The sequence below is a fragment of the Equus quagga genome, chromosome 11, assembly GCF_021613505.1.
Source record: "Equus quagga isolate Etosha38 chromosome 11, UCLA_HA_Equagga_1.0, whole genome shotgun sequence".
Taxonomy (NCBI): domain Eukaryota; kingdom Metazoa; phylum Chordata; class Mammalia; order Perissodactyla; family Equidae; genus Equus; species Equus quagga.
This window is the reverse complement of record NC_060277.1, coordinates 72961194-72982693: the sequence shown is the minus strand read 5'-3', so window position 1 is coordinate 72982693 and position 21500 is coordinate 72961194. Positions and strand designations below refer to the sequence as shown.

Below are 21500 nucleotides of genomic sequence, written 5' to 3'. Positions count from 1 at the left end.
GATTCAAAAAACCAAATGGCAATAATTATATTGTTAACCTCTAAAAGACTGCACAGGTTAAGTAAAGTACCAGATTTCTTTGCTTTTGAACGGAATTACATCAACTGGGTAATTGTGTTGCCATAAAAGAAGCTCAGACTGGCACTTAGATACCAATGATAAATGTTTTTAAAAGTTGAGAAAATAGATTATTATTATTTTTTTATTTTAAAGATTTTATTTTTCCTTTTTCTCCCCAAAGCGCCCATGGTACATAGTTGCATATTCTTAGTTGTGGGTCCTTCTAGTTGTGGCATGTGGGATGCTGCCTCAGCGTGGCTTGATGAGCAGTGCCATGTCCACGCCCAGGATCTGAACTGGTGAAACCCTGGGCCACAGAATCGGAGCGTGCAAACTTAACCACTTGGCCATGGGGCCGGCCCCAGATTATTATTATTTAATAAATAAAGTTTGCTTGATAGACCAGTTCTTTCAAAAAATGAGGCTCAAGAAGGAGAAAGATAATAATTATTAAAGTTGTCCTTATTGGTAGAAAGGTTGAGGAGGGAGCACGTGGCTTTGTCTATCACTTCTCTGCTGGTATTTGTAGTTCAAAGGGTCAAAACCAGATGAATGACTGTTGGAATTTCAGCTATCTCATAGTAAATAGAGAAGACATTTAGGGAAAGGCTAGGGGGCTTCTTTTGAGTCCTGGAATTTCATGTCTTTCTAAGTCAGACTCTCAGCTAACTTCTAATTTTAGATAAAGAATATAGTTTTTAATACAAGCTCTGCTTTTTCTCAAAACTGTAAGGCAAAATGAAATACAATGACCATTTATCGTATTGCTGTGCTCTGTTAAAACTAGTTTATGTTCCTTGTCTGTGCTGACATGCAAGGTCATTGTATTTTATAAGGGTGAAGAAACTCTCTACTGATGACCTGTCATTCTCAAGGATTGTTATATGCCCTAGAGCAAAGCTGATTCATAATTCTACTAGGTGGGGCAAAGGTATTACATTTTCAATCTTTCTTGCCAGCTCCTTCCAGCAATTAATTAAACTATGTGGGAATCTTTTGAGAATCACAGAATTTTCAAGATGATATGAAAATTAATCCTAATCCTCCTCCTAATCCAACCTCCTCATTTCTTAAAGGCCCAAGAGAGGGAAAAGGATTTACCCAAGGTAACGCAGCCAAAACTGATATTTGGGTCTCCTGATTCCAAGTCCACTTAAATATATAAATTTTTCTGTTTCCTCTTTCACTTTATTTATTTATTTATTTGAGGAAGATTAGCCCTGAGCTAACATCTGCTGCCAATCCTCCTCTTTTTGCTGAGGAAGACTGGCCCTGAGCTAACATCCGTGCCCATCTTCCTCTATTTTATATGTGGGACGCCTACCACAGCATGACTTGCCAAGCGGTGCCATGTCCACACCGGGGATCTGAGCCGGTGAACCCCGGGCCACCGAAGTGGAATGTGCGCACTTAACCGCGTGCCACTGGGCCGGCCCTCCTCTTCCACTTTAAACTATCCCAACCCACCATTGCCTGAGGTCTGGTTTTGTTTTTCGGGTTTTTTTAAAATAGTCTCCAGGCTTCTACTTAATTGTCTAAACTTTCAGATTTCCACAATCCTCCTACCTTATCCTTATAGCATTTTCACAAGGCTTCCAAGTCCTACTCTGAGAAATCCTGAATGAGGAACATGATCTGAAGGCTTCCCCACAAAAACCTCCTGGGGTCTCCAAGGAGACAGAGAAATCTGCAAACCACAGTCTTGACCGCTCTCTCTCTCTCTCTCCATTCCAGGCTGAAGTTTCCAAGGAAGCAAAGAGAAGCCTAACAGGAGGATGTGTCTGTTCCTCTTAGAAAGAAGACTGTTGAGAAGTCATGCATTCTGCTCATTTCTTCTTTTTGCTTCGATGTCAATAAAGGGCTTTTCACCACCTGTCTGACAGCAGATCTCTCTCTGGCTGTGGCACATTCAGCTACTGCAATATTAGACCAAAAATAATGTTTTTTCTAAGACAGAGGGGAAGCACAGCAGAGACATCAAAGGTGGTTCTGGCCAGGGCTGCCTCTCCCCCTAACTCACCCTGGTTGTGTGGGAAAGCGAAGCAGAGATTCTTATGGGGTAGAAAAGTGAAGAAAGGATCGAAGTGGGGAAAGTCAATGATAAATGATAAGAGAGCTGCAATTTAAAATTGAGATATGTGAGCAGAGCACAGGCTGACATAATTAATAGAGCTAAGGGTATGCAATGACTATGCAAAATGAGTAAAGGGTACTTGTAAACGAATATGCTGGCCAGCCCCTGTCCCCTGCTGTTCTCATCTTCCTCACCACATAAAGCTCACAAAGTTTGTGACCGTGTCAACCATGATGAGATAAGAAAAATACGGACATAGGCTTAGTTTTTCATAATACTAAATTTATTCCATTTAAAGGAGTGTTTTATATTCTGAGATTATATCCTTTTTTTGGTCCTAAAATGTTTCTTTTGTGAAATGACAGTGAAGGTAGATGATAATTGATATTTTTTACATGCTTCCTTGGCAACTTTAAAAACCGGTCACTCCATGTTGCCCCTCCCAGTTTTGTTTTGTTGTTGTTGTTTGGTAATTGCACTGATTTGGCAAAATCAAATGTCTGTTAATTTCCTACCTAGACAAACACACACTAAATGGTTACCAACATTTTTTTCGGAACATATCTCAATTAATTAACATACCCTTCAAGGAGAAAACTTCACAAAATCTCACTTTTCATTGTTAACAGCATTCTCCACAAAAATCTTCCACAAGTATATCAAATTAGTCATAACAACTACTGTTAAGTGCTTAATGAAACACTTCTTCATAACCTCTGACAATTTGACAGGAGTGAATTTAATAATAGCAATAAATACAGATGGGACTACATAAATCAAGGAAGTCCTGATCCAAAACTCTTGCTGCATTAGATGGCATCTCAGCTTTCTCATCTGAAATGATTCAAGAAATTAATTATAATGATGATCATAGCAATAAGAAAAAAAATTCTAAACAAAATTCATACTCTTGGAAAGAATGTCTTCGTTCTTTTTACCCACTGCCCACTTCATGTATGCTGGAGCCAATAGACTAAAGGAAGCTCCTAAAAGAAGGTAGTACTTAGGATGAGGAATGTGGCTTCAGATCTTGGGAAGAGAATGCAGCCATGGCTTCCCCCAGGGTAGGCCCTCTCAATTATTTACATTGTGTGGCAATAAAATGCAGTTGCATAAACATTAGCCCAAAAGTGTTTAAAGAGAGAGTAGACCAAAGGTATCCTCACTTCTAGGAAACCTTCTAACCTAGCCTCACCAGTCTGCCTCTAAAGTGGAGGCAGATTCTCTTCTACTCTCCATTCGCCGCTGAACCCCTCCACCTTCCAGCGCCTTCCATCTCAGGAAGAGTTTGCTCGGGATAGGCTTTATAATGCACATCACTGCTACCCATCTGCTTAGGGGAAATCATGGCCCCAGACCAAAGTACTTACAGAGCTGTTTCTCCCTGAGAATCTTTATCCTTTATGCAGAGCTAAAAGCAAATACAACAAGGGCAGTGAGTTTGCCTGCTTTTCTAAGGCCCATGGGTAAACATTTTGAATGTATCAAGATGGCTCAAGGGACAGGAAACCCAAATGTCTGTTAATCTCCTACCTAGAAAAATACACACCGATACAGAGGTGGCTGGAAATATAGCCACCTCTGCACTGATCCAGGTCTTATTTCTTTGGCCACATTAATTATTTTTATTGAACTTGGAGAAGATATAACTCTTAAAATGCTTCTAAGATTCTTGGATAGTTGAGTGTTTCTTTTTTTGTAGGGAAAATCTGCTTTATATTGGGACAAGGGGTGGGTGAATTTCTCCCTGGGAGACATTGTTGCCCTAAATAACGCCCAATTACCATATGTTTCAAGGACAATGCCTCTGGCTGGATAATGAACTCAGCCTAGGCCACACTGGCCTTTCCTTAGAGGCTTTCCGCCTTATTTGCCTCCCTCTGGCACTGGAGTCAAATGCATAGCATTAACCTTGCACCCACATAGTCTGCATCATGCTAACCAACAAGGTTAAGCATTCAACAGTTCAAACTCCAGCCCAGGGCAGCTGGGGCTCATGGCCGTACTTAAGAAGTGGGCAGCAAGTGCCATCTTTTTCATGCAGGTCTCTGAATCCAGAGCAGATGTTCCTCTCTATATTTACTTATTGTACCAAAGGCACCATAGCAACAATAAAGGGAAATTTGAAAGGAAGAAAAAGCAGCCCCAAATCCGCTACCCCTGACACCACAGCTATTTTCATGCAGGTCTTGTCCATATGCACTTCTAGTCTTTGTAAAGCTGTATTCATAATATATGTACAAATTTTATTCCTTTGAGCAACTTCCATTTGAGATGTCATGGTAGAGAGACCAGACTGTCCAAGTGTGGTTCCTATGCTATAGTCACTTAGATAGCCAGTTCTCTGCCATTATTTAGATGACTTTTTACCTAAATAGCTTAGAATACTCAGATACCTTTATTATTCTTTTTCTTCTAGCAATCAATCCAAAGCACAGTGTCAGAAAGATCACAACACAGGCAGCAATAATGGGTTCTTTTGGTACAACCACAGCTTTATCTGTTGGAAATGCAAACACAGGGAACGAGGACTAACATTTATATGCTTGTAATTTAGGTACTTCTGATATGTCCCAGCCACGATGCCTTGCACTTCACGTCTATCATTCTCTTAGTTAAACCCTCCCAACAATCCCAAAAGGTGGGTGTATTATCCTCATTTTACAGGTGAGGAACCAGGGGATTTGAGGGGTTCGTTTACTTGTCCAAAGTCACAGAACTAGTAAATAGCAGAGACAGGTTTTGAATCCATTCCTTTGTGTAAGGTTAACTTATTGTAATATGAAAAATTCCCATAAAACAGGTAGTCAGAACATTTTCTGCTTTCTTCATCCATAATTTTTGCCATGCAGAAAAGCAGAAGTAGGCTGAAGTCAATAGTTTTTCCTGCCTTTTGAAAAAGCCCAAATTAGGAGGCATCCCTGGGGAGAGGGAGAAGAAAGAAGGCTTTAAGAGCAAGAGAGGAAAGGCAAGGAGCCTGCTGGACCAAGGGGAGAGAGGTCTGTGGGCCCCAGGAGCAGTGGGGACCTTGTAGCTGTACTGCAATAGTGCCCCAAACAGGTGACAAGACATTACGGATGGCGGCTGCAGGGAGCCCCTAGGGAAGTAGAACTCTAAGCACCCGCCTTGGCCCAACGTTGGCCAAGATTTTCATACCTCTCTAAATGGCGTGGAAGGACAGAGAGTCTACGTCTAACTTGGACTAGGAAGAGGTCAGCAACAGCCATGACGGCCTGGAAATGAAAGCCCAGTCCCTGGTTTTCTAAACACCAGGTAAGCTTAGAGCTATATTGGTCATCAGGCACTACAGGCACAGTGTCTGTGCTTGCAAGCCTTCCAAGAGCCTATGAAAATACCTGAGAACTGAACAAAAGAAGTATTGGCCCCCAAATATGAAAATAAAGTGGCAAAATTAATCAACGTTAATAAATGTTTAAACATCTATAAAATGTAACTTTGTGTCAACTATACCCAACTGTTAAATAATGCTTAAACTTTAAGAACCAAATTAACAACATTTATAATAAAATTCAAAATGTGCACAAGTTATAAAAATCATTTCAAAATTTTTACAGCAAAAAAGTATCCTTAATGTGCTTTGTTTTAATAAGTTTGATATGATATGAGATGAAACTTTTTCAAAAGTAAGAGTGCTCAAGGTCAACAAAGGTATTTAAATGACCCTGTCGAAGCCCCTGGATTCTGATGCCATCCTAGGAGGGGTAGGGGCTCCAATCATGGCTAAGGTAAAAGTTTAGGAATTTGTAGGAAATAAAGAGTGTGCTATTTACTGTAAAATTGAGTTTGTGGGTTGAGTGTAGTCAACAAATTTTTACTGAACCACCACTGTGTATTAGGCGCTGTACTCGGCCCTGTAAAAAAGAGGACACACGTGGAGGTCTCCTGGCTTTGTGAAGTTCATATTCTAGTGGAAGAGACAGACATTAAACAAATAAAAACTACAGATTGCGGTAAGTGTTATAAAAGACACAGGGTCATGAGATAGTATATGAGGGGCGAAAGTCAGGGAAGAGGGGAAGAGAAGACTTTACTTTTATTTTTATTTTATTTATTTATTTATTTTTCAAGGAAAATTAGCCCTGAGCTAACATCTGCTGCCAATCCTCCTCTTTTTCCTGAGGAAGACTGGCCCTGAGCTAACATCTGTGCCCATCGTCCTCTACTTTAAATGTGGGACGCCTACCACAGCATGGCTTGCCAAGCAGTATGTAGGTCCGCACCGGGGATCCAAACCAGCAAACCCTGGGCTGCAGGAGCAGAATATGCGAACTGGACTTCTGCACCACCAGGCTGGCCCCAATAGAAGACTTTAGATAAATCGAATTTCAAAGCCCAAGCCATATATGTCTCAGGATGAGGAAACAGGGTTTATCCCTCCGTAACTGTATGGCACGCTAACCACTTACCTTTTAATTGTTTTCTTCTCCACTATTTGTCCATTTCCTGCCCAGGATAATTTTGGAGAGTAAGTAGATTAAGCATCCTTTACTCTTGCTCTCTTTTGGCTGTTACCAAAAATTACTCTCACGAGGGTATGGGTTGCATCAACCCTCTGGAGAAACTGCTCAATGGGCCTTCTTGTAAGCCCTGGCTCTGTAATAAACAGCCTTGGGACATACCAAATGGCCCTCACCTTACTGGGGACCCCCTCTACCCGCAGTACCGAGGAAAGATGTCAAAATGAAAGAGAAGCAAAGTTGGGACAACTAGGGAAAGAAATCAGAATTCAGTCACAGTTCGGAATATTTTTTACCAAGCTGAATAAAATGAAGCCATATGTGACAGCTTTCACACCACAAACAAGCTGAAATAAACGGCCTGACTCATTGGCTCCCTTTGGATTCCAAGTTTCTGTTGAAAGTGACTTTGGCAAATGTAACTGCATCTCCCCTCTTGTCCTGTTTTACTCTCTCAATTGTAACCAGCCCTGGTATTTTCTCCTGATATTCATTAGGGTAAAATTATCTTGTGCTAAAATAATCGCGGGCTAAAATCTTATGCTCAAGAAAAGATTCAGGATGTCCCAGAACATGCAAAACAACTTTGAAAAAGGAGAGCAAAGTTAGAGAACTAATGATATCTCATGTTAAGACTTATTATAAAGTGACGTAATTAAGACAGTGTGGTATTAATGGAAAGATAACCAAGTAGAAAATGAAAGAAAACAGCAAGTCCAGAAATAGACTCACATACATACAAACAAATCATGTTTGACAAACTGCAGAGGCAATTCAGTGGAGAAAGAATAAACATTTTAACAAATGGTGTTGGAAAATCAGATATTCATATGTAAAAAGTGAACTTCTAGTTATGTCTCATACCGTAGCAAAAATTACTCAAGATGAATCCCAGAAGTAAATCTAAAACCGTAAAAGGAGGAGAAAGCATAGGAGAATATCTTTGTGGCCTTGAATTAGGCAAAGATTTCTTAGATTGACACTAAAAGCATGACCCATAAAGGAATAAATTGTTAAACTAGACTTCACCAAAATTACTAACTTCTGTTCTTCAAAAGACACTGTTAAGAGAATGAAAAGTTAAGCCATAGACTGGGATATAATACTTGCAAATCACGTGTCTGATAAAGGACATATATCCAAAATAAATGAAAAACTCTCCAAACTCAATAAGGAGAAAAAAAATCCTGTTATAAAAAAGAGGGCCAAATATTTAAACAGACATTTCATGAAAGAAAATAAGTGGATGGTGTGCAGAAAAGAGTTAACGTAGTGGGCCAGAGACTGCTATCCTTAGAAAGACCTACTTACGAGGTTTGCCCTTGGCTGACATCTAGGAACTTAGCTGGTAAACAATTTTCTAAACTGATAGAAACTTTTCCTCTGTGACCACTGTGGGAAGTCCACACATGGATTCCTCCAGATTCTGTCTATGTCTTTTTCTTTTTCCTTTATGATCTGGCTATATATCCTTACTACATTACTGTAATAAATCTTAGCCATGAGTAAAACTGAAAAAAAAAAAAAAAAGAGCCATGATGTCATTTCCAGCTTGGCATGGCCTCATTGAGAAACTACCCCACTGAGCCGTGAAGCTGGGAGAGGCTCATGGCAAACTGGGCATTTAGCCTAAGCACCAGCAGCAGAATGCTTATGCTGCAAAGGCAGCCAACAGCCAGGGAAGTAATAAAGCAGTAATAAATAGGAAAAACAAGTTGGTTTGGAAGAGCTCCACCCGAAACAGGATTCTGCCCTCCTGAAAGCCAATTTGCCAAGCTGGCATGCTGCTTGCCACACAAGCTGTATGTTTTTTATGTGACACAAAGCAATTATGATTCCTTCTTAACCAAGAGGGACGACATAATTCCCTACTCTCTCCATGTGGTCTTTACAGCCTGTTAGAATGGCATAACCTGAGGCTACACTAATCATGCTTTTGTGATCCTGGGTGGGGTGAATAGCCACAAGCTTCCATATGGTGCCCTTTCCACTGCTTCTATACGGTAAGTACTTGGGTTATTTGTGGGTTTGGTTTTTAAAGTGAGTAGCCAGTGGGTATACTGTCACTGCTCTGCAGGACAAATTACTGAACATGCCAGTAATCACAGAACGGATGTTCAACCTGCAGCAGCTCTTCCTCCCCACCAGCCGCTCTGTTGGTTTCCCAGACCTCCCTGAGGGGGAGAAAATAATAAGCGCTATGGTCACATCAGTCCAACACTTCTGGCAAGGGTTCAGTTGATTTCCTGGGGATTGGCAAGAAAAGCAATGAGTGGGCACAGGGAGGCATATGACCATGTGAATAATGTTCTAACAAGATATAGAAGCCTCAGCTTGTTTGGCTGCTGCAAGCCTACTGGCCCCAGACCAGGAAATGTGTGCATGAGCATTTTCTGCATCTGCTACACCAGGTATCTCGCCTTTCTCTTTTTGTATGAACGAGAAATATGAGAGGGGAAAAACACTTGGAGCTTCATTTGTTCCCTATTATTGCACAGGTATTAAACCTGGGTAGGAGAGGCGTGAAGCCAAGAGAAAGAACTTTTTCCCCCCACTCCCTCTTCCGATTAGCCTACAGGTTACAATTTCAGAGTGAGGAGTGACTTTAGAGATCTATTTTCTCATCTAGTCAGTATCTAGTCACATTTTTTTCTCTGTGTGTTTCTGACTTCTCTTCTGTTTGTCATTAGGCTGTGAACTCGAACGTCCAGCTCCTACAAATCTTGTTGCCCGGGAGAATTGATGGAAATACTCCTCCCTAAAAGCCAACCAGAATTGTCTTCTACCACTTGATTCTAGAAAAGGACCTTTCCTCAAAGAGCAGCGTCCTATATGGAATGGGCATAATTCCTCTAAAAAGAAAGACTAGAATTCTTAGTGGAAAACTCTTTGGATGAGGACAATTCTTCACAGAAAAATCCTAACTTCTAATCATAATTGTCATCATAATTTGTTGTCACAAAAAATATTGACTGAGCATCTATTCTGAGTTTTGCCCTGTGCTGGATATGACTTCAAAAGAGAGTTACCTTTGACAATGAGGTGAAAGTCTTTGGTCTCCACTCTCCAAGTTGAATTTGCAATACAGTTGTAGGTTCCATTGTCAGATTTCTTGACGTTGGTGATCGACAGTTGAAGAGACTCACTTGTCTGTTGGACTTGGTGATGGTTTTTCTCTAAATTCAGGATGCTACTGTTTTTGTACCACATCATTTGAGCCTGGGGGTTGGATTTCACATTGCAAACCAAATTTGCATTACTCCCTTCCTCAACAGTTTGGAAGTCGTCTCCACTTAGGAGAGGAGGAACTGCAAGATTCAAGCATTTAGGTTTCATTAGCAGATAAGCAGTGGTTTACTGTCAGTGTTCAAGATCTTCCTTCAGTCTATCTTGTGGGGTCATTCATTCATTTGACAAAAATTTGCTGAATACCTACTGTATGCCAAGCACTGGGCTAAGTAGGAACTGGGGGTACAATGGTAAATAACATACACCCAGTCCCAGACCTCATAGAACTTTTAATGTGGTGGAGAAGACAGACCATGAAACAAACATATCTAATAACGAATCTGTACCAAGTAGACAATTTGTAACACTACCCAAGAGTATAAGCCTTGAGTCTATGCTCTCTGAGAGTTAATACAGTGTTGGATAAAACAGTGTAATATGAAGAAGTCAGGTGGTGCAGATAGTCTTGATTCCATCTGCACTACTTATCTACTGTCACCTTGAGAAAGTTACTTAACTGCTAAGTAACTGTTCAGTTTCCTCATCTAAAAAGTGGGATAACACCTGCGTCATGAGTTGCTGTGAAGATTAAATGAGATAATGCCTGTAAAGAATTTACCACATTGCTAGCTACTATTATTATCGTGGTGGTAGTGGTGGTTTTGAGGGCTCCTCACACCCTCTATTTTTGCATTTTACTTAACCACTTTTGCTCTGGCCACATATATACCAATGCATATTTGCATTTCCTCAATGATCCTCTAGAAATAATGTCCTCCTCCCAGAAGGTGTTCCAATTGTGGCAACTCTGGCATTGATGGAAGGTGAGTGTGACCTTCTGAGTCCCTCTCATCTGTCTGTGTGAGCAGCTCCTGACTCCCTCTATCATAAGGGCAGCTATAGACCCATAGATAGTCAAACACATTTATCTTCACCAAATAATTCCGACCCTCACCCCAACCAGGGCTTTCCATCAACTGTGAGGAGAAATGGCTGAGCTGGCTCTCCTCTCTTCTCCATGTCCCTTGCATTTTCCAGCCAAGGTGCAAAAGAGTAATAAAATACTTGAAAAGTGGGCGGCAGGGAAGAGGTAGAGCAGGGGAAAGAGGAAAAAAGAAGCATGTGTAATCTGCACGCTGAATAATTAGACCCTGAGTAGGCTGTGCTATTAATAGCTCTCTCAGAAGAATGACATTTTGTTGCTCTTTGGAATGAGTTTGAGTTCTGCATCCATATCCAGCAAGGATGTTATATGATATTCAGAGATGTAGGAAGCTGCTAGAATAGGGAACATAATTCCTGAATATACAAGTTTCACTTGTGAACAGGTCCTAATAGTCGTTTCTTTTTATTTAACTATTTAAAGTGAATTTTTAAGCACATCAGCCATACATGAGTATTCCTTTTAAAAAAATTAGTACATTTCAGATAAAGTTAAGGTCTTCCTTGACTCGCTCCTGCTCCCTTCTTGACTCACCAGAGATGCCTACTGCTATGAGTTTGATATAAATCCTTGCAGATCTTTTTTTAAAAAGAATAGTTTTCTATCCATTTAATGTCCCATAGGAAATAAATTGCATTGTTTTAGGAGGCCGAGAAGGGGTTTACATAAAACACTTCATTCTCTCAATGACTTGTGTGTTTTTGAGATATATCCACGTTGAATCACAGAGATCTAGCTCATCGCTTTGAGACTGCTACAGTATAATACATGACTCTTTAATCATTTTATTTTAGTGGGCCTTAGGTTATTTTCAATTTTAAAATGGTAAACAATGCCACAATAAACATCCCTGTATTTGTCTCGTTATGCACATGTGCATGTGTTTCTCCAGGATTAACATCTAGAAGTAGAAATGCTGGTTCCTGGGTCAGGTACACTTTAAATTTTGATCGATACTGCAAAAAAAGTCTCAGTTTATACTTTCAGCAGTAATATATGAGGGAACCTGTTTCTGCACACCCTCCTCCAAATAGTGTATTATCAAGCTTACATTTAGTCCTTGATCTGCTATTTATAACAATAATAATACTTCCTTAGGATTGTACATGATATTCTTGTCACTTTCTATGAGCTCATTTTGACTTATTGATTGATGAGTTTGTCAGTTACTGTCACCATGAATCACTGACCAACTGGTCTTCTTATATATGTGCTTAGCAACAACAACATTTAGGAGGTTGTTATAAAGATGCTTTAAAAGTGAATTCAGTCCAGAAAACTGAAAATCATTTCTTTAAACCACCAAACGATACTGTCAGCATTTCTGCCATGTCTCCCTTAAGAAGGTACAACAGGAAGAAAGAGCACTAGATTAGGAGCCTGGGAACTTGTATTCTGTTCTCAGCTCCAGCTGTGACAATTCGGGCCCTCAGTCTGGGCCTCAGTTTCCTCACCTGTCATTTTATAAGGATTACAAGACCTCCAAGTTCCCCAATGGTCTTGGATTATATCAAAGTAGCCAAGAGGTAGCTTGCTAAAAATCACATTTTATCAATTCGTAGGAAATAAAAAACAAATCTCCTTTGCCCAGGAACATGTGAATGATTCATTGCGGAAACTCAAGCTGCTGGATGCCAGTATTTTTCAGAGCTGTATTCCTCAGCATTACCTACTTTTATCTCAGGAACTGTGGCATCAGTTTTTCACAGAAAAGTTTGCTGAGCTCACTGGGGTCAAATGGCCTTGACTTTTTATGACTAGGTTCCTAGTCCAGAGCTCCTTCTACCAAATCACAGCGCATCACCCTCTGCCACAGCGCCCCTCGCCACACCATCCATACCTCCCTCGTGGAGAACCAGCTTTCCACCCAAACCACCTATATGATCACCGACACAGACTCATTTGAAGTCCCCCTAAACCCACAGAGTTCCACCAATGGTTTACCTATACCTGGAACCCAACTATCAAAGAGTGTCCCTTTTTGGATTTTAAGGTGATGTTAAAAGATTCCCAATGAGTGTCTTTCTAAGTAGAACACAAAAGCTAGAAACCGCAAAGGAAAAGATTGGTAATTTTAAATACATAAACATGTATTCAACGTATTAAATACCGCCAAAAAACTATTTAAGAATGTCAAAAATAAGTAGAAGAAATACTTAAATCCAAAATGACAAAAGGCTATTTTCCTTAATATACAAAGCCCTTATACAAATCAATAAGAAAAAGGAATGTAACCCGATGGAAAAATGGGTAAAGGACATGAGCAGGCATTTCACAGAAAAGAAGCATGAACAGCCAATACATTAATGAAAGGGGAGCATCTCGTTCATAATTTAGAAAATGAAAGTAAAATTTCAAATCAGTCTGGAAAATTCTTAGAGTTTGAGGATATTCAGGGCTTATGAGGGTGTGGGGAAATAGGCACCCTCGTGCATTGTTGTGGGAGCATAAACAGGGCAATTTGGCAATATCAAGCAAACGTTAAAATGCACATACTCTCTAGACCCAGATTTCAGCTACCACTTAATGTAGTGTAGACAACACAGTCTGACTCAGAGTTTCCCCCTCACTCACAAATGACGTTCAGCACCACTGAGATGGACACCGACTGATTCCTCTGCAGCTTGCAGGTGAAGGTCACTCCATTGTCATCCTCACTGATGGAAGAGACACAGACAGAGCTGGAGTTGATTTTGTTTCCAGATTTCAAATCCACTGTGCCCGCCTCTCGGTACCAGAGAAGTTCTTCCTCATTGGTGTGGTTTTGAACAGCACATCTCAGAGATTCTTGGAAGCCAATCTGAGTGTCCAGAACATAGTTCTCAGTTTTACCATTCACGGTTAAAATAGAACCTGGGAGTGTGGGAAGAAACTATTACGATAGAGCGAACAATCTAAATGGCCATCGACAGAGGATAGGTTTAATAAATTATGTTATATCAGTACAATGAAGTACTCTACAACAATTAAGAATAGTCATATTGATCTGTATGATTTTACAAGGAAAAAGATCCATAATGTAATATTAACTACAAAAAGGAAAAGGTTAAAATGATAGTTACCAAATATTGCTGCACACTGTAATCACCTGGGGATCTTTAAAAACGTGCTGATGCCAGGCTCCCACCCCCAGACATTGTGATTAATTGACATCAGTGCAACCTGGGCGTTCAGTTTTTAAAAAGACCCCCAAGTGATTCTAATGTGCTGCAGTGAAGTTTGAGAACCACTGGGTTAGAAACCAATATGTACAGAATTACCGCATTTATATGTCTACACACACACATACACACATATGTATGAGGGAAAGTCTTGGGAAAAATCCTATCTATATGTATTGAATACGGTTGACAAAAATAGGAAAAAACGTGAGAAAATACTTACTAAACTTAAATTGTTTACTTCAGAGTGTTGGAAGTAGCACAGTAAGGGGCAGGAGTGGGGAAACATAATGGAAAAAGGACTATAGCAAAATGGAAAAAATTTAAGACATAACATTAGTCACCTCCCTATTCACACAGGCAGAATGTAAATTATGTCTCTACTTATTACTCTAAGTATATCGAAATTGAATATGCATATGGGCAAAAGCTGATCTGAAAGCATTTCTGACTAGACAATAGGATTATGGCTGAATTTGGTCTTGCATTTCTAATGTTTTAATATTGTTTTGGCAGTGTTGTAAAATAAAAAGATGTTTAAACAGCTGTGGTTTGTGGGGTAGACAAGATGCTGTGGGGTGGATGATTAGGATATATAGCAGTTTATTTTCATCTCTGATTTTTTTTTTCTTTTGAGGAAGATTAGCCCTGAGCTAACATCTACTGCCAATCCTCCTCTTTTTGCTGAGGAAGACTGGCCCTGAGCTAACATCCGTGCCCATCTTCCTCTACTTTATATGTGGGACGCCTACCACAGCATGGCTTGATAAGCAGTGCCATGTCCGCACCGGCATCTGAACTGGCGAACCCCAGGCCTCTGAAGTGGAACGGGTGCATTTAACTGCTGTATCACCAGGCCAGCCCCTTCATCTCTGATTTTTAGAAATCTGTTCATTGTGTAGTAACATACCTAAATTTCAGTTTTTACTTTCCTGGTTCAGAAGCAGGCAACAAAAGCTAAAAAATGACTTCAGCTGCCACAAATTTACCCCCTACATAACATTCGTTAATCTATTCTGTAAACACATTAACTTTTCCTTTAAAAAGCATAAATTACTGGTGAAAATAATGAGATTGTTGCCTAGGATTTTTTTAAAATCTGGAAAAATATCCGTCAACATGTTGAGTGGTTTTTTTCTGGATGATGGGTTTTGGAGAGATTTTTACTCCTAATTTATTTTGCAATGACTATGTGTTACTTTTTAAATCAAGGGGGATAAAAGCTACTTCCAGGTTGGAGCGGGGACAAAATGCAGGAAAGATTTTCATGTAAGTGGTATGTTCGAGTAAACAGCAGAAGATCATTTGGGATGTGATTAGGAATGACATGCATTAAAATGTAGGAGAATTCTGGCTGTGGCTTATAATATCAGAACCATAGAAATACTTTTCCATTTAATGTTTTATTATGTTATCTGACTCCTGTACTCCAAGCCTGTACTACCAACTGTGTAGACATCCCAATTTGGATTTTGGATTATCCCAGTGCCCACTGATAATTTTTTAATCTAAAATTTTCAATATTTAAAAAGAGGCCAAAAAGAATTTTCACTTACTTGTCATCTCACGTGGCAGAAATAAAATCAGTAACAGAAGAAATCTGCACATTAGCATTAGGCCGTTGTTCTTCCAGGTCATCTTTAATGACTTTTGAGTCTGATCTGCTGGCAGAAAAAGAGCGTTGCTGGTTCCGTACTTTGGTCTACACTGAGTTTATGAACCTTCCTCTTGTCTATTATACATTTGAAATAAAGTCCCGGATGAGTCATCCCAGCTGTAACGGTACTATTTCTAGTTTTTAATTAAACAGTCCTGTTCTGACCATTAAGTTCAAGGTACTTTTAGGTAAAACCGGTCTTCCCTGGAGAAATTGGTAGAATGTCATTGGAACAGTAAGAGAAATGAAACTTGCTTCATTCTCAGATGGTCCCTACTAAAAAAAGTAATTCTTGTTTTGAAAGCCTCCCCTGCATCATTTTTGTAAGGTTGCTCTCTGCTAATAGAGAGTTTTGGAGAGTGTTCCAAATCCCATAGATTCAAATGGTTTGTACCTTAGAAAAAGACTCCATCAAAACATGGCCTCTGGTCTTAAACCATGTTAATCTCTGCTTTCTTCCATCCCTCCGCTACTCGCCACCTCATGATACTCCTTTCCCTTGACCTTGTATGGACTAAAAATAATAAATAATAAAGGCCTTTTTTCTCTCTTTTTGTGCTTTGCTGCTGCCATCCCTCTCCCTAAGATATTTTCCATTTCTATCTAGGAAAAACATGTATTTATGATTTCCTTTCAGGGGTACCACTACGAATAGAGTAGAAACACATATGGAATGCTGTCTATGCAACAGACACTGCGCTAAACACTTTACATACATTAATTTCAATCTCAATTAAGCCTCTAACACCCCTATTGAAGTTGTTTCTCAAGGTTTGGAGAGATCATGTAATTTGCCCAAGATCCCAAAGACCATAATTATCAGGGCCAGGATTCGAACCTAGGACTCCCAAGGCCAGGATCTTAACCACCCCAACTGGCCTAGATTAATATTCTCTTCCTTTAAGAAGCTGCCATTAAACCCTTCTAGTCCCTGGCCTCGCTACAGACCTTAGCAACTTGGATTTTTGTCCCCTTAATACGATATAAACCTTTAAGAGCTGGAACATACCTACGACTTCTTTGGGCCCGCTCTGCTCCTCCCCATCCCAGGCCTGTCCTGACAGGAGCAAGTTTTGTTTTCGCCAGACTCACCCTCTTGGGCTGGCAAGCCTGCATCAATCTTTCAATAAGATGCAATTGGTGCTAATATTTGTTATTTTGCAATTTAAAAAATTTTCCCAAAAGACTTCTATCAAGCATTGTAACAATGACGATTTCAGAATTTGGTCATTAATAGAGTTTTCTCAAACACGCTGCACTGCAGGTGCTCAATAAAAACTGAGAGTGTGGGCTTCTTGGCAGACCTTACCCCCCACCCTATTAAGGAAGAAGATTCATATCTTCCCTTCCTTCCGACCCACCAAGAAAGCACCTTTCAAAATGCATTTCCCTCACCTGACTTGTTTTTAATTTCCATGACTGTCTTTCTAGACAAGACGAAGTCTTGCCGCTTACCTGCTGAGCTCTGAAAAGCTGACTTCCTTGGCCAATTGTTCCTCCATCTGGGAACCCTGAATCCTTTCCCTGTTACCATCTTTATAGTACTTGAAATTGAACAGTTTATGACAGTAGGGTCAGGTAAATAAGATAAATTGGGTTCAAAGTCTGTTTCTCCTTATGGATTCTTAGAGAACACAGTAATTGGGAGAGACATCTTCTTAAGATCTAAGATTTTATGTGTACCTAAGTCACTAGGTGGGGCCAGATATTACTAATAGGGATGTAATGGTTCCAAGAAAGCCTGACCTTTTAGAAAGTTTGTAGCACGTCTCACTGAACATTGTATGCTCACGTTAGATACTTGTGATTTGATGATCTAACAGCCCAAGAATTGTGATGGGGCAAGTCTGAGGACAGGTTTGATTTTCAATGCATCCAAAACTTTGGAAGATTCCACACAACTTAAACAACGCTGGAAAAGTATTACTTACTACTGGTAACCCGAGCGCAGCGTGTAAACTGTACCAGCCAGGCATGGCAGAAGCAAGTTTTATCCCTTTGAGGTTCTCACCTGATGGGAGAATCCTTGCATTCAAGAATTAGCAATTGAGGATAACATTTTTTTTTTTTTTTGAGGCAGATTAGCCCTGAGCTAATATCTGCCACCAATCCTCTTCTTTTTGCTGAGGAAGACTGGCCCTGAGCTAACATCCGTGCCCATCTTCCTCTACTTTATATGTGGGACACCTACCACAGCATGGATTGACATACAGTGCCATGTCTGCATCCGGGATCCGAACTGGCGAACCCCGGGACATTGAAGCAGAATGTGCAAACTTAACTGCTGTGCCACTGGGCCGGCCCCAAGGATAACATTTTTTTTTAATTAATTAATTTATTTTTGCTGAGGAAGATTAACCCTGAGCTAACATCTGTTGCCAATCTTCCTCTTTTTTTCTTGAGGAAGATTAGCCCTGAGCTAACAGCTGTGCCAGTCTTCCTCCACTTTATATGTTGGTCACCGCCACAGCGTGGCTGATGAGTGGTGTAGGTCTGCACCTGGGATCTGAACACATGAACCCCGGCTGCTGAAGTGGGATGTGCAGAACCCCTATACCATGGGGCCAGCCCTGAGGATAACATTTTTTCTTACTGGTTAAAAAATACATATGTTTATGGTGTTGTTACAATGTTAATTTTATCTGGCAAGTACTCTTTTTCTCATTTATACAAGAATAGAATGAAAGAATATTTATATTTATCTGAACATTTGAATGCATTGGTTAAGCACACCAGCGATCTGCCTCCTACTAGCTGTGTGACTTCAAAAAGTTATTTAACCCCTGTGAGCCTCAGGTTCTTCATCAATCCAACGGGCATACTAATAGTGCCCTCCCTACAAAGTCACTGGGAAGATTAAATGAAATAAAGCATGTGAAGCAGCCACATAGTAAGGTCTTAATAAGCAGTGGCTATTATTGTTGTTAATATAGGCTGGGTAGAATATAATAAATAAATGCAGCCTCACTATAGCTTTCTTTTAGTAAGAATCATAACTAAGAGCAGTTCCTGTTGGCTGGGTTGCAGGCACCATCTAAGTAGGTTTTGAGTTTACTGCTGAATGGATCTAAGAGTAATGTGTTTTACTATTACCATTTTTAAATGAATTTAGCATGGATTGATGTCTAGGTTCTAGGTCCCAACAAAGCAGACTCTAAGATAAAACTTTGCATGCAGGTAGTTTATTTAAAGGCGATCTCAGGCAGCACAGTAAGGAAGTGAGATAAGGAAGGAAGGAAAACTAATGAAGGGTATGTTAATGAACAGGTTACTGCTGTGGGCAACTGTCCCTGTGGACCCTTTGACAAGCTCTGTGGAACAGACCTCAGAATCAACTCCAGAGGGGGAAGGAAGCTTAAATTTATCCACCAACTTCTGTCCATCACTGGTTGAGGGGCAGTCTCAGGGTGTTGACTCCCCAGCTCTTCCAGCTGCCCTGTGAGGGCGGATGCACTCTCTCAGTCCAGCTGCCAATGTCCAGGCAAAGACACTCAGGAAGTCACCTGCTATATGGGAATAGTTTGCAAGTGACCTCTAGGCAGGCCAAGAGGATGTGGGTAGGGCAGTAATATCAACTCCTACAACTGGATATTAGATGATGTTAGGAAACAATGGTTAATTATTCTTAGGTGTGATAATGGTATTGTAGTTATGTGGGAGAATGTCCTCATTCTTAGGAGATGCCTGCTGAAATATTTCCGGGTTAAGTGTCATGAAGATTGCAACTGACTTTCAAATGACTCAGCAAAAATAAATACACACACAAAGCAAATATAGCAAAATGTTAACATTTGCTAAATCTAGAATCTAGATAGGGGTATATAGATATTCATTGTACTGTTCCTTCAACTTTTCTGTATGTTTGACATTTTCATTACTAAAATTTTGGGGAAAAGTATTTAGCAGATATTTTTTGAGTGTCTACTCTGTGCTGAGTACTCTGAGCATTGCGGATGCCAGTCCCAGCCAAGGCAATGTGGTATCTTTGGCATGAATTAGTAAGAGACTTGGCTTCTCAAGTCACTCTACTGCCATCTGTGGAGAATTGTTTTAATAACTATATGAAGAATAGTGCTCCCTGAATTCCACAACATTAAGCAGGTACCCTGGGAGACACAAAGGTGAGCAAAACAAATCTCCTGGTCTTCAAGGGTCTTTCATTCTAGAGGGAAAAGTTAAGGTGGTTAGGAGCTAGGTAGAGAGCACTCAGTGCTGGGAAGGGATTTCAGATTGAGAAAATGGTATCATGGCGCCCCTTCTGGAGAGTCAAAGAAGTGATGAGATTGGTCAAGGTCCTGTAAGTCATCCCTGGAACATTCCTCTTTCCTAAAACTTACAGAGAGGGAAAGCCATTTCGCTATAAGTAGTCAAGCCTAGTGCTTAACCATTAAGCCTAAGTAGTTTGGCTAGTTGGAGTATTAATAGAGTCCAGTGCTCCACGTCTTCCATAGGTAGCTCAGCCCCAGACGGAGGGAAGAGAGGCGGCCTTGAATCTGGAAATTCCTGGGAGTAGAAAACATTCTGCTCCACATCAGGCCCATGCATTTCTGGACAGAGAGGTAGGGGTCCAAGAACTGGCAGCCATGGCCTTTCTGTTTTAGGTGAGCATCAGAAGCACTTGGGGAGACTCCAAGTACCTTTCCTTCATCAGTCCTGATGAGATTCAGGAATCTCATCTTTAATAACCTCCCAGGTGACTGACGCAGTGGTTCAGGAATCTTATTTTGAGAACCACGAACTATGGGACCGAGCATTGATGAGGGTGACGAAGGTGGAAGCCCCTCAGCTAAGGGGAAGTGCCCAGCACAGTGCCTAGCACATGGTGGGTCCTCAAGAAACATTAGCAGAAAAAAGGAAGGGAGGGAGGGAGGAAGGAAGGGAGGGAGGGAGGAAGACAGGAAGGAAGGAAGACAGGAAGGGAGGGAGAGAGGAAGGAAGGGAGGGAGGGAGGGAGGGAAGAAGGAAAGGGGAAGGGTTGGGAGGGAGGCAGGAAGGGAGCAAGAAAGGGAGGCAGGGAGGGAGGAAGAGGGGGAGGAAGGAAGGGAGGGAAAGAGGGAGAGGGAAGGGAGGAAGGAAAGGAGGGAAGGAGGAAGGAAGGGAGGGAAGGAAGATGGAAAGAAGGGAGGAGGGCAGGAAGGTGCGAGGGAGGGGAGGGGAAGAGGAGAAAGGAAGGGAGAGAGGAAAGGATGGGGAGATACCCACTTGGAGATAAATTAGAGGTGCCAGTTGGGTGCTCTGCCCCAGAAGCGAATGTGTACACAGGGCTGCCCTGTGGAAAAACTCCTCTCACAGGTGCTTCCTGCTGTGTGGGAATGAAGAACAGGAGAGGGAAACAAGCAACCAGAAGGTGGGAAAGCCTCAGGGGCAGCACAGTTGACTGCTGACCAGCACCGTCCCCAAAGGCCTTCAAGCTGCAGCCTTCACATCTGCTGTCACCAAGATTGATGTGACAGAGGCAGCAGCTCAGAAAGCTGGAGGTCACAGGCCAGCAGGGTCATCTGGCCAGGTCACTGAGAATACCACTGAGGGTTTTAAAGTGACAGAAAAGCTAGAAATCTGGCAGTCACAGCCTAGCAATGATAGGGTGGTTCTTTGAGCAATGCAGGGACCCAGTGTAGGGACTTTCCATCCAGAATCAACACAGTATCCACTAAGTTGCTTAAAATTGGTCATGGCACTTCAGAATTTCCAGCTTATAAGCAATGATTAATGATTCTCTAACTCCCCATCCTCCAAAAATCTTAGACCTTAAATCAAGACCTGCAAAGCCACCTGTCTAGGGTTGGCAGATTTAGCATATAAAAATACAGGATACCCCATTAAATTTGAATTTCAGGTAAACAGCAAATAGTTTTTTAATATAAGTTTGTCCCATGACACCACTATCTGTTAATTCATG

The 21500-nt window shown here is 41.0% G+C and overlaps 1 protein-coding gene across 1 annotated transcript; it reads right to left on the bottom strand.

Moving 5' to 3' along the window:
- Positions 1 to 3491: 3491 nt before the first annotated feature.
- TMIGD1 (transmembrane and immunoglobulin domain containing 1) lies at positions 3492 to 15582 on the bottom strand. Its single transcript, XM_046674671.1, has 5 exons — positions 15501 to 15582; positions 13358 to 13636; positions 9642 to 9920; positions 4531 to 4634; positions 3492 to 3545 (listed from the first exon to the last, which is right to left on the bottom strand). The coding sequence occupies exons 1-5, from the start codon at positions 15580 to 15582 to the stop codon at positions 3501 to 3503; spliced, it is 789 nt and encodes a 262-aa protein (XP_046530627.1). The 3' UTR covers positions 3492 to 3500.
- Between the last annotated feature and the right edge of the window lie 5918 nt (positions 15583 to 21500).

Excerpts from the sequence above, each read along its gene's own strand:
- TMIGD1 (XM_046674671.1), bottom strand. The coding sequence starts at position 15,582 with ATGACCTGGAAGAACAACGGCCTAATGCTAATGTGCAGATTTCTTCTG. Across the intron at positions 4,635-9,641 it reads CTTTCACCTCATTGTCAAAG|ATAAAGCTGTGGTTGTACCA; the intron begins GTAACTCTCTTT and ends CATTTCCAACAG. Across the intron at positions 3,546-4,530 it reads GAAGAAAAAGAATAATAAAG|CTCTGCATAAAGGATAAAGA; the intron begins GTATCTGAGTAT and ends ATTTGCTTTTAG.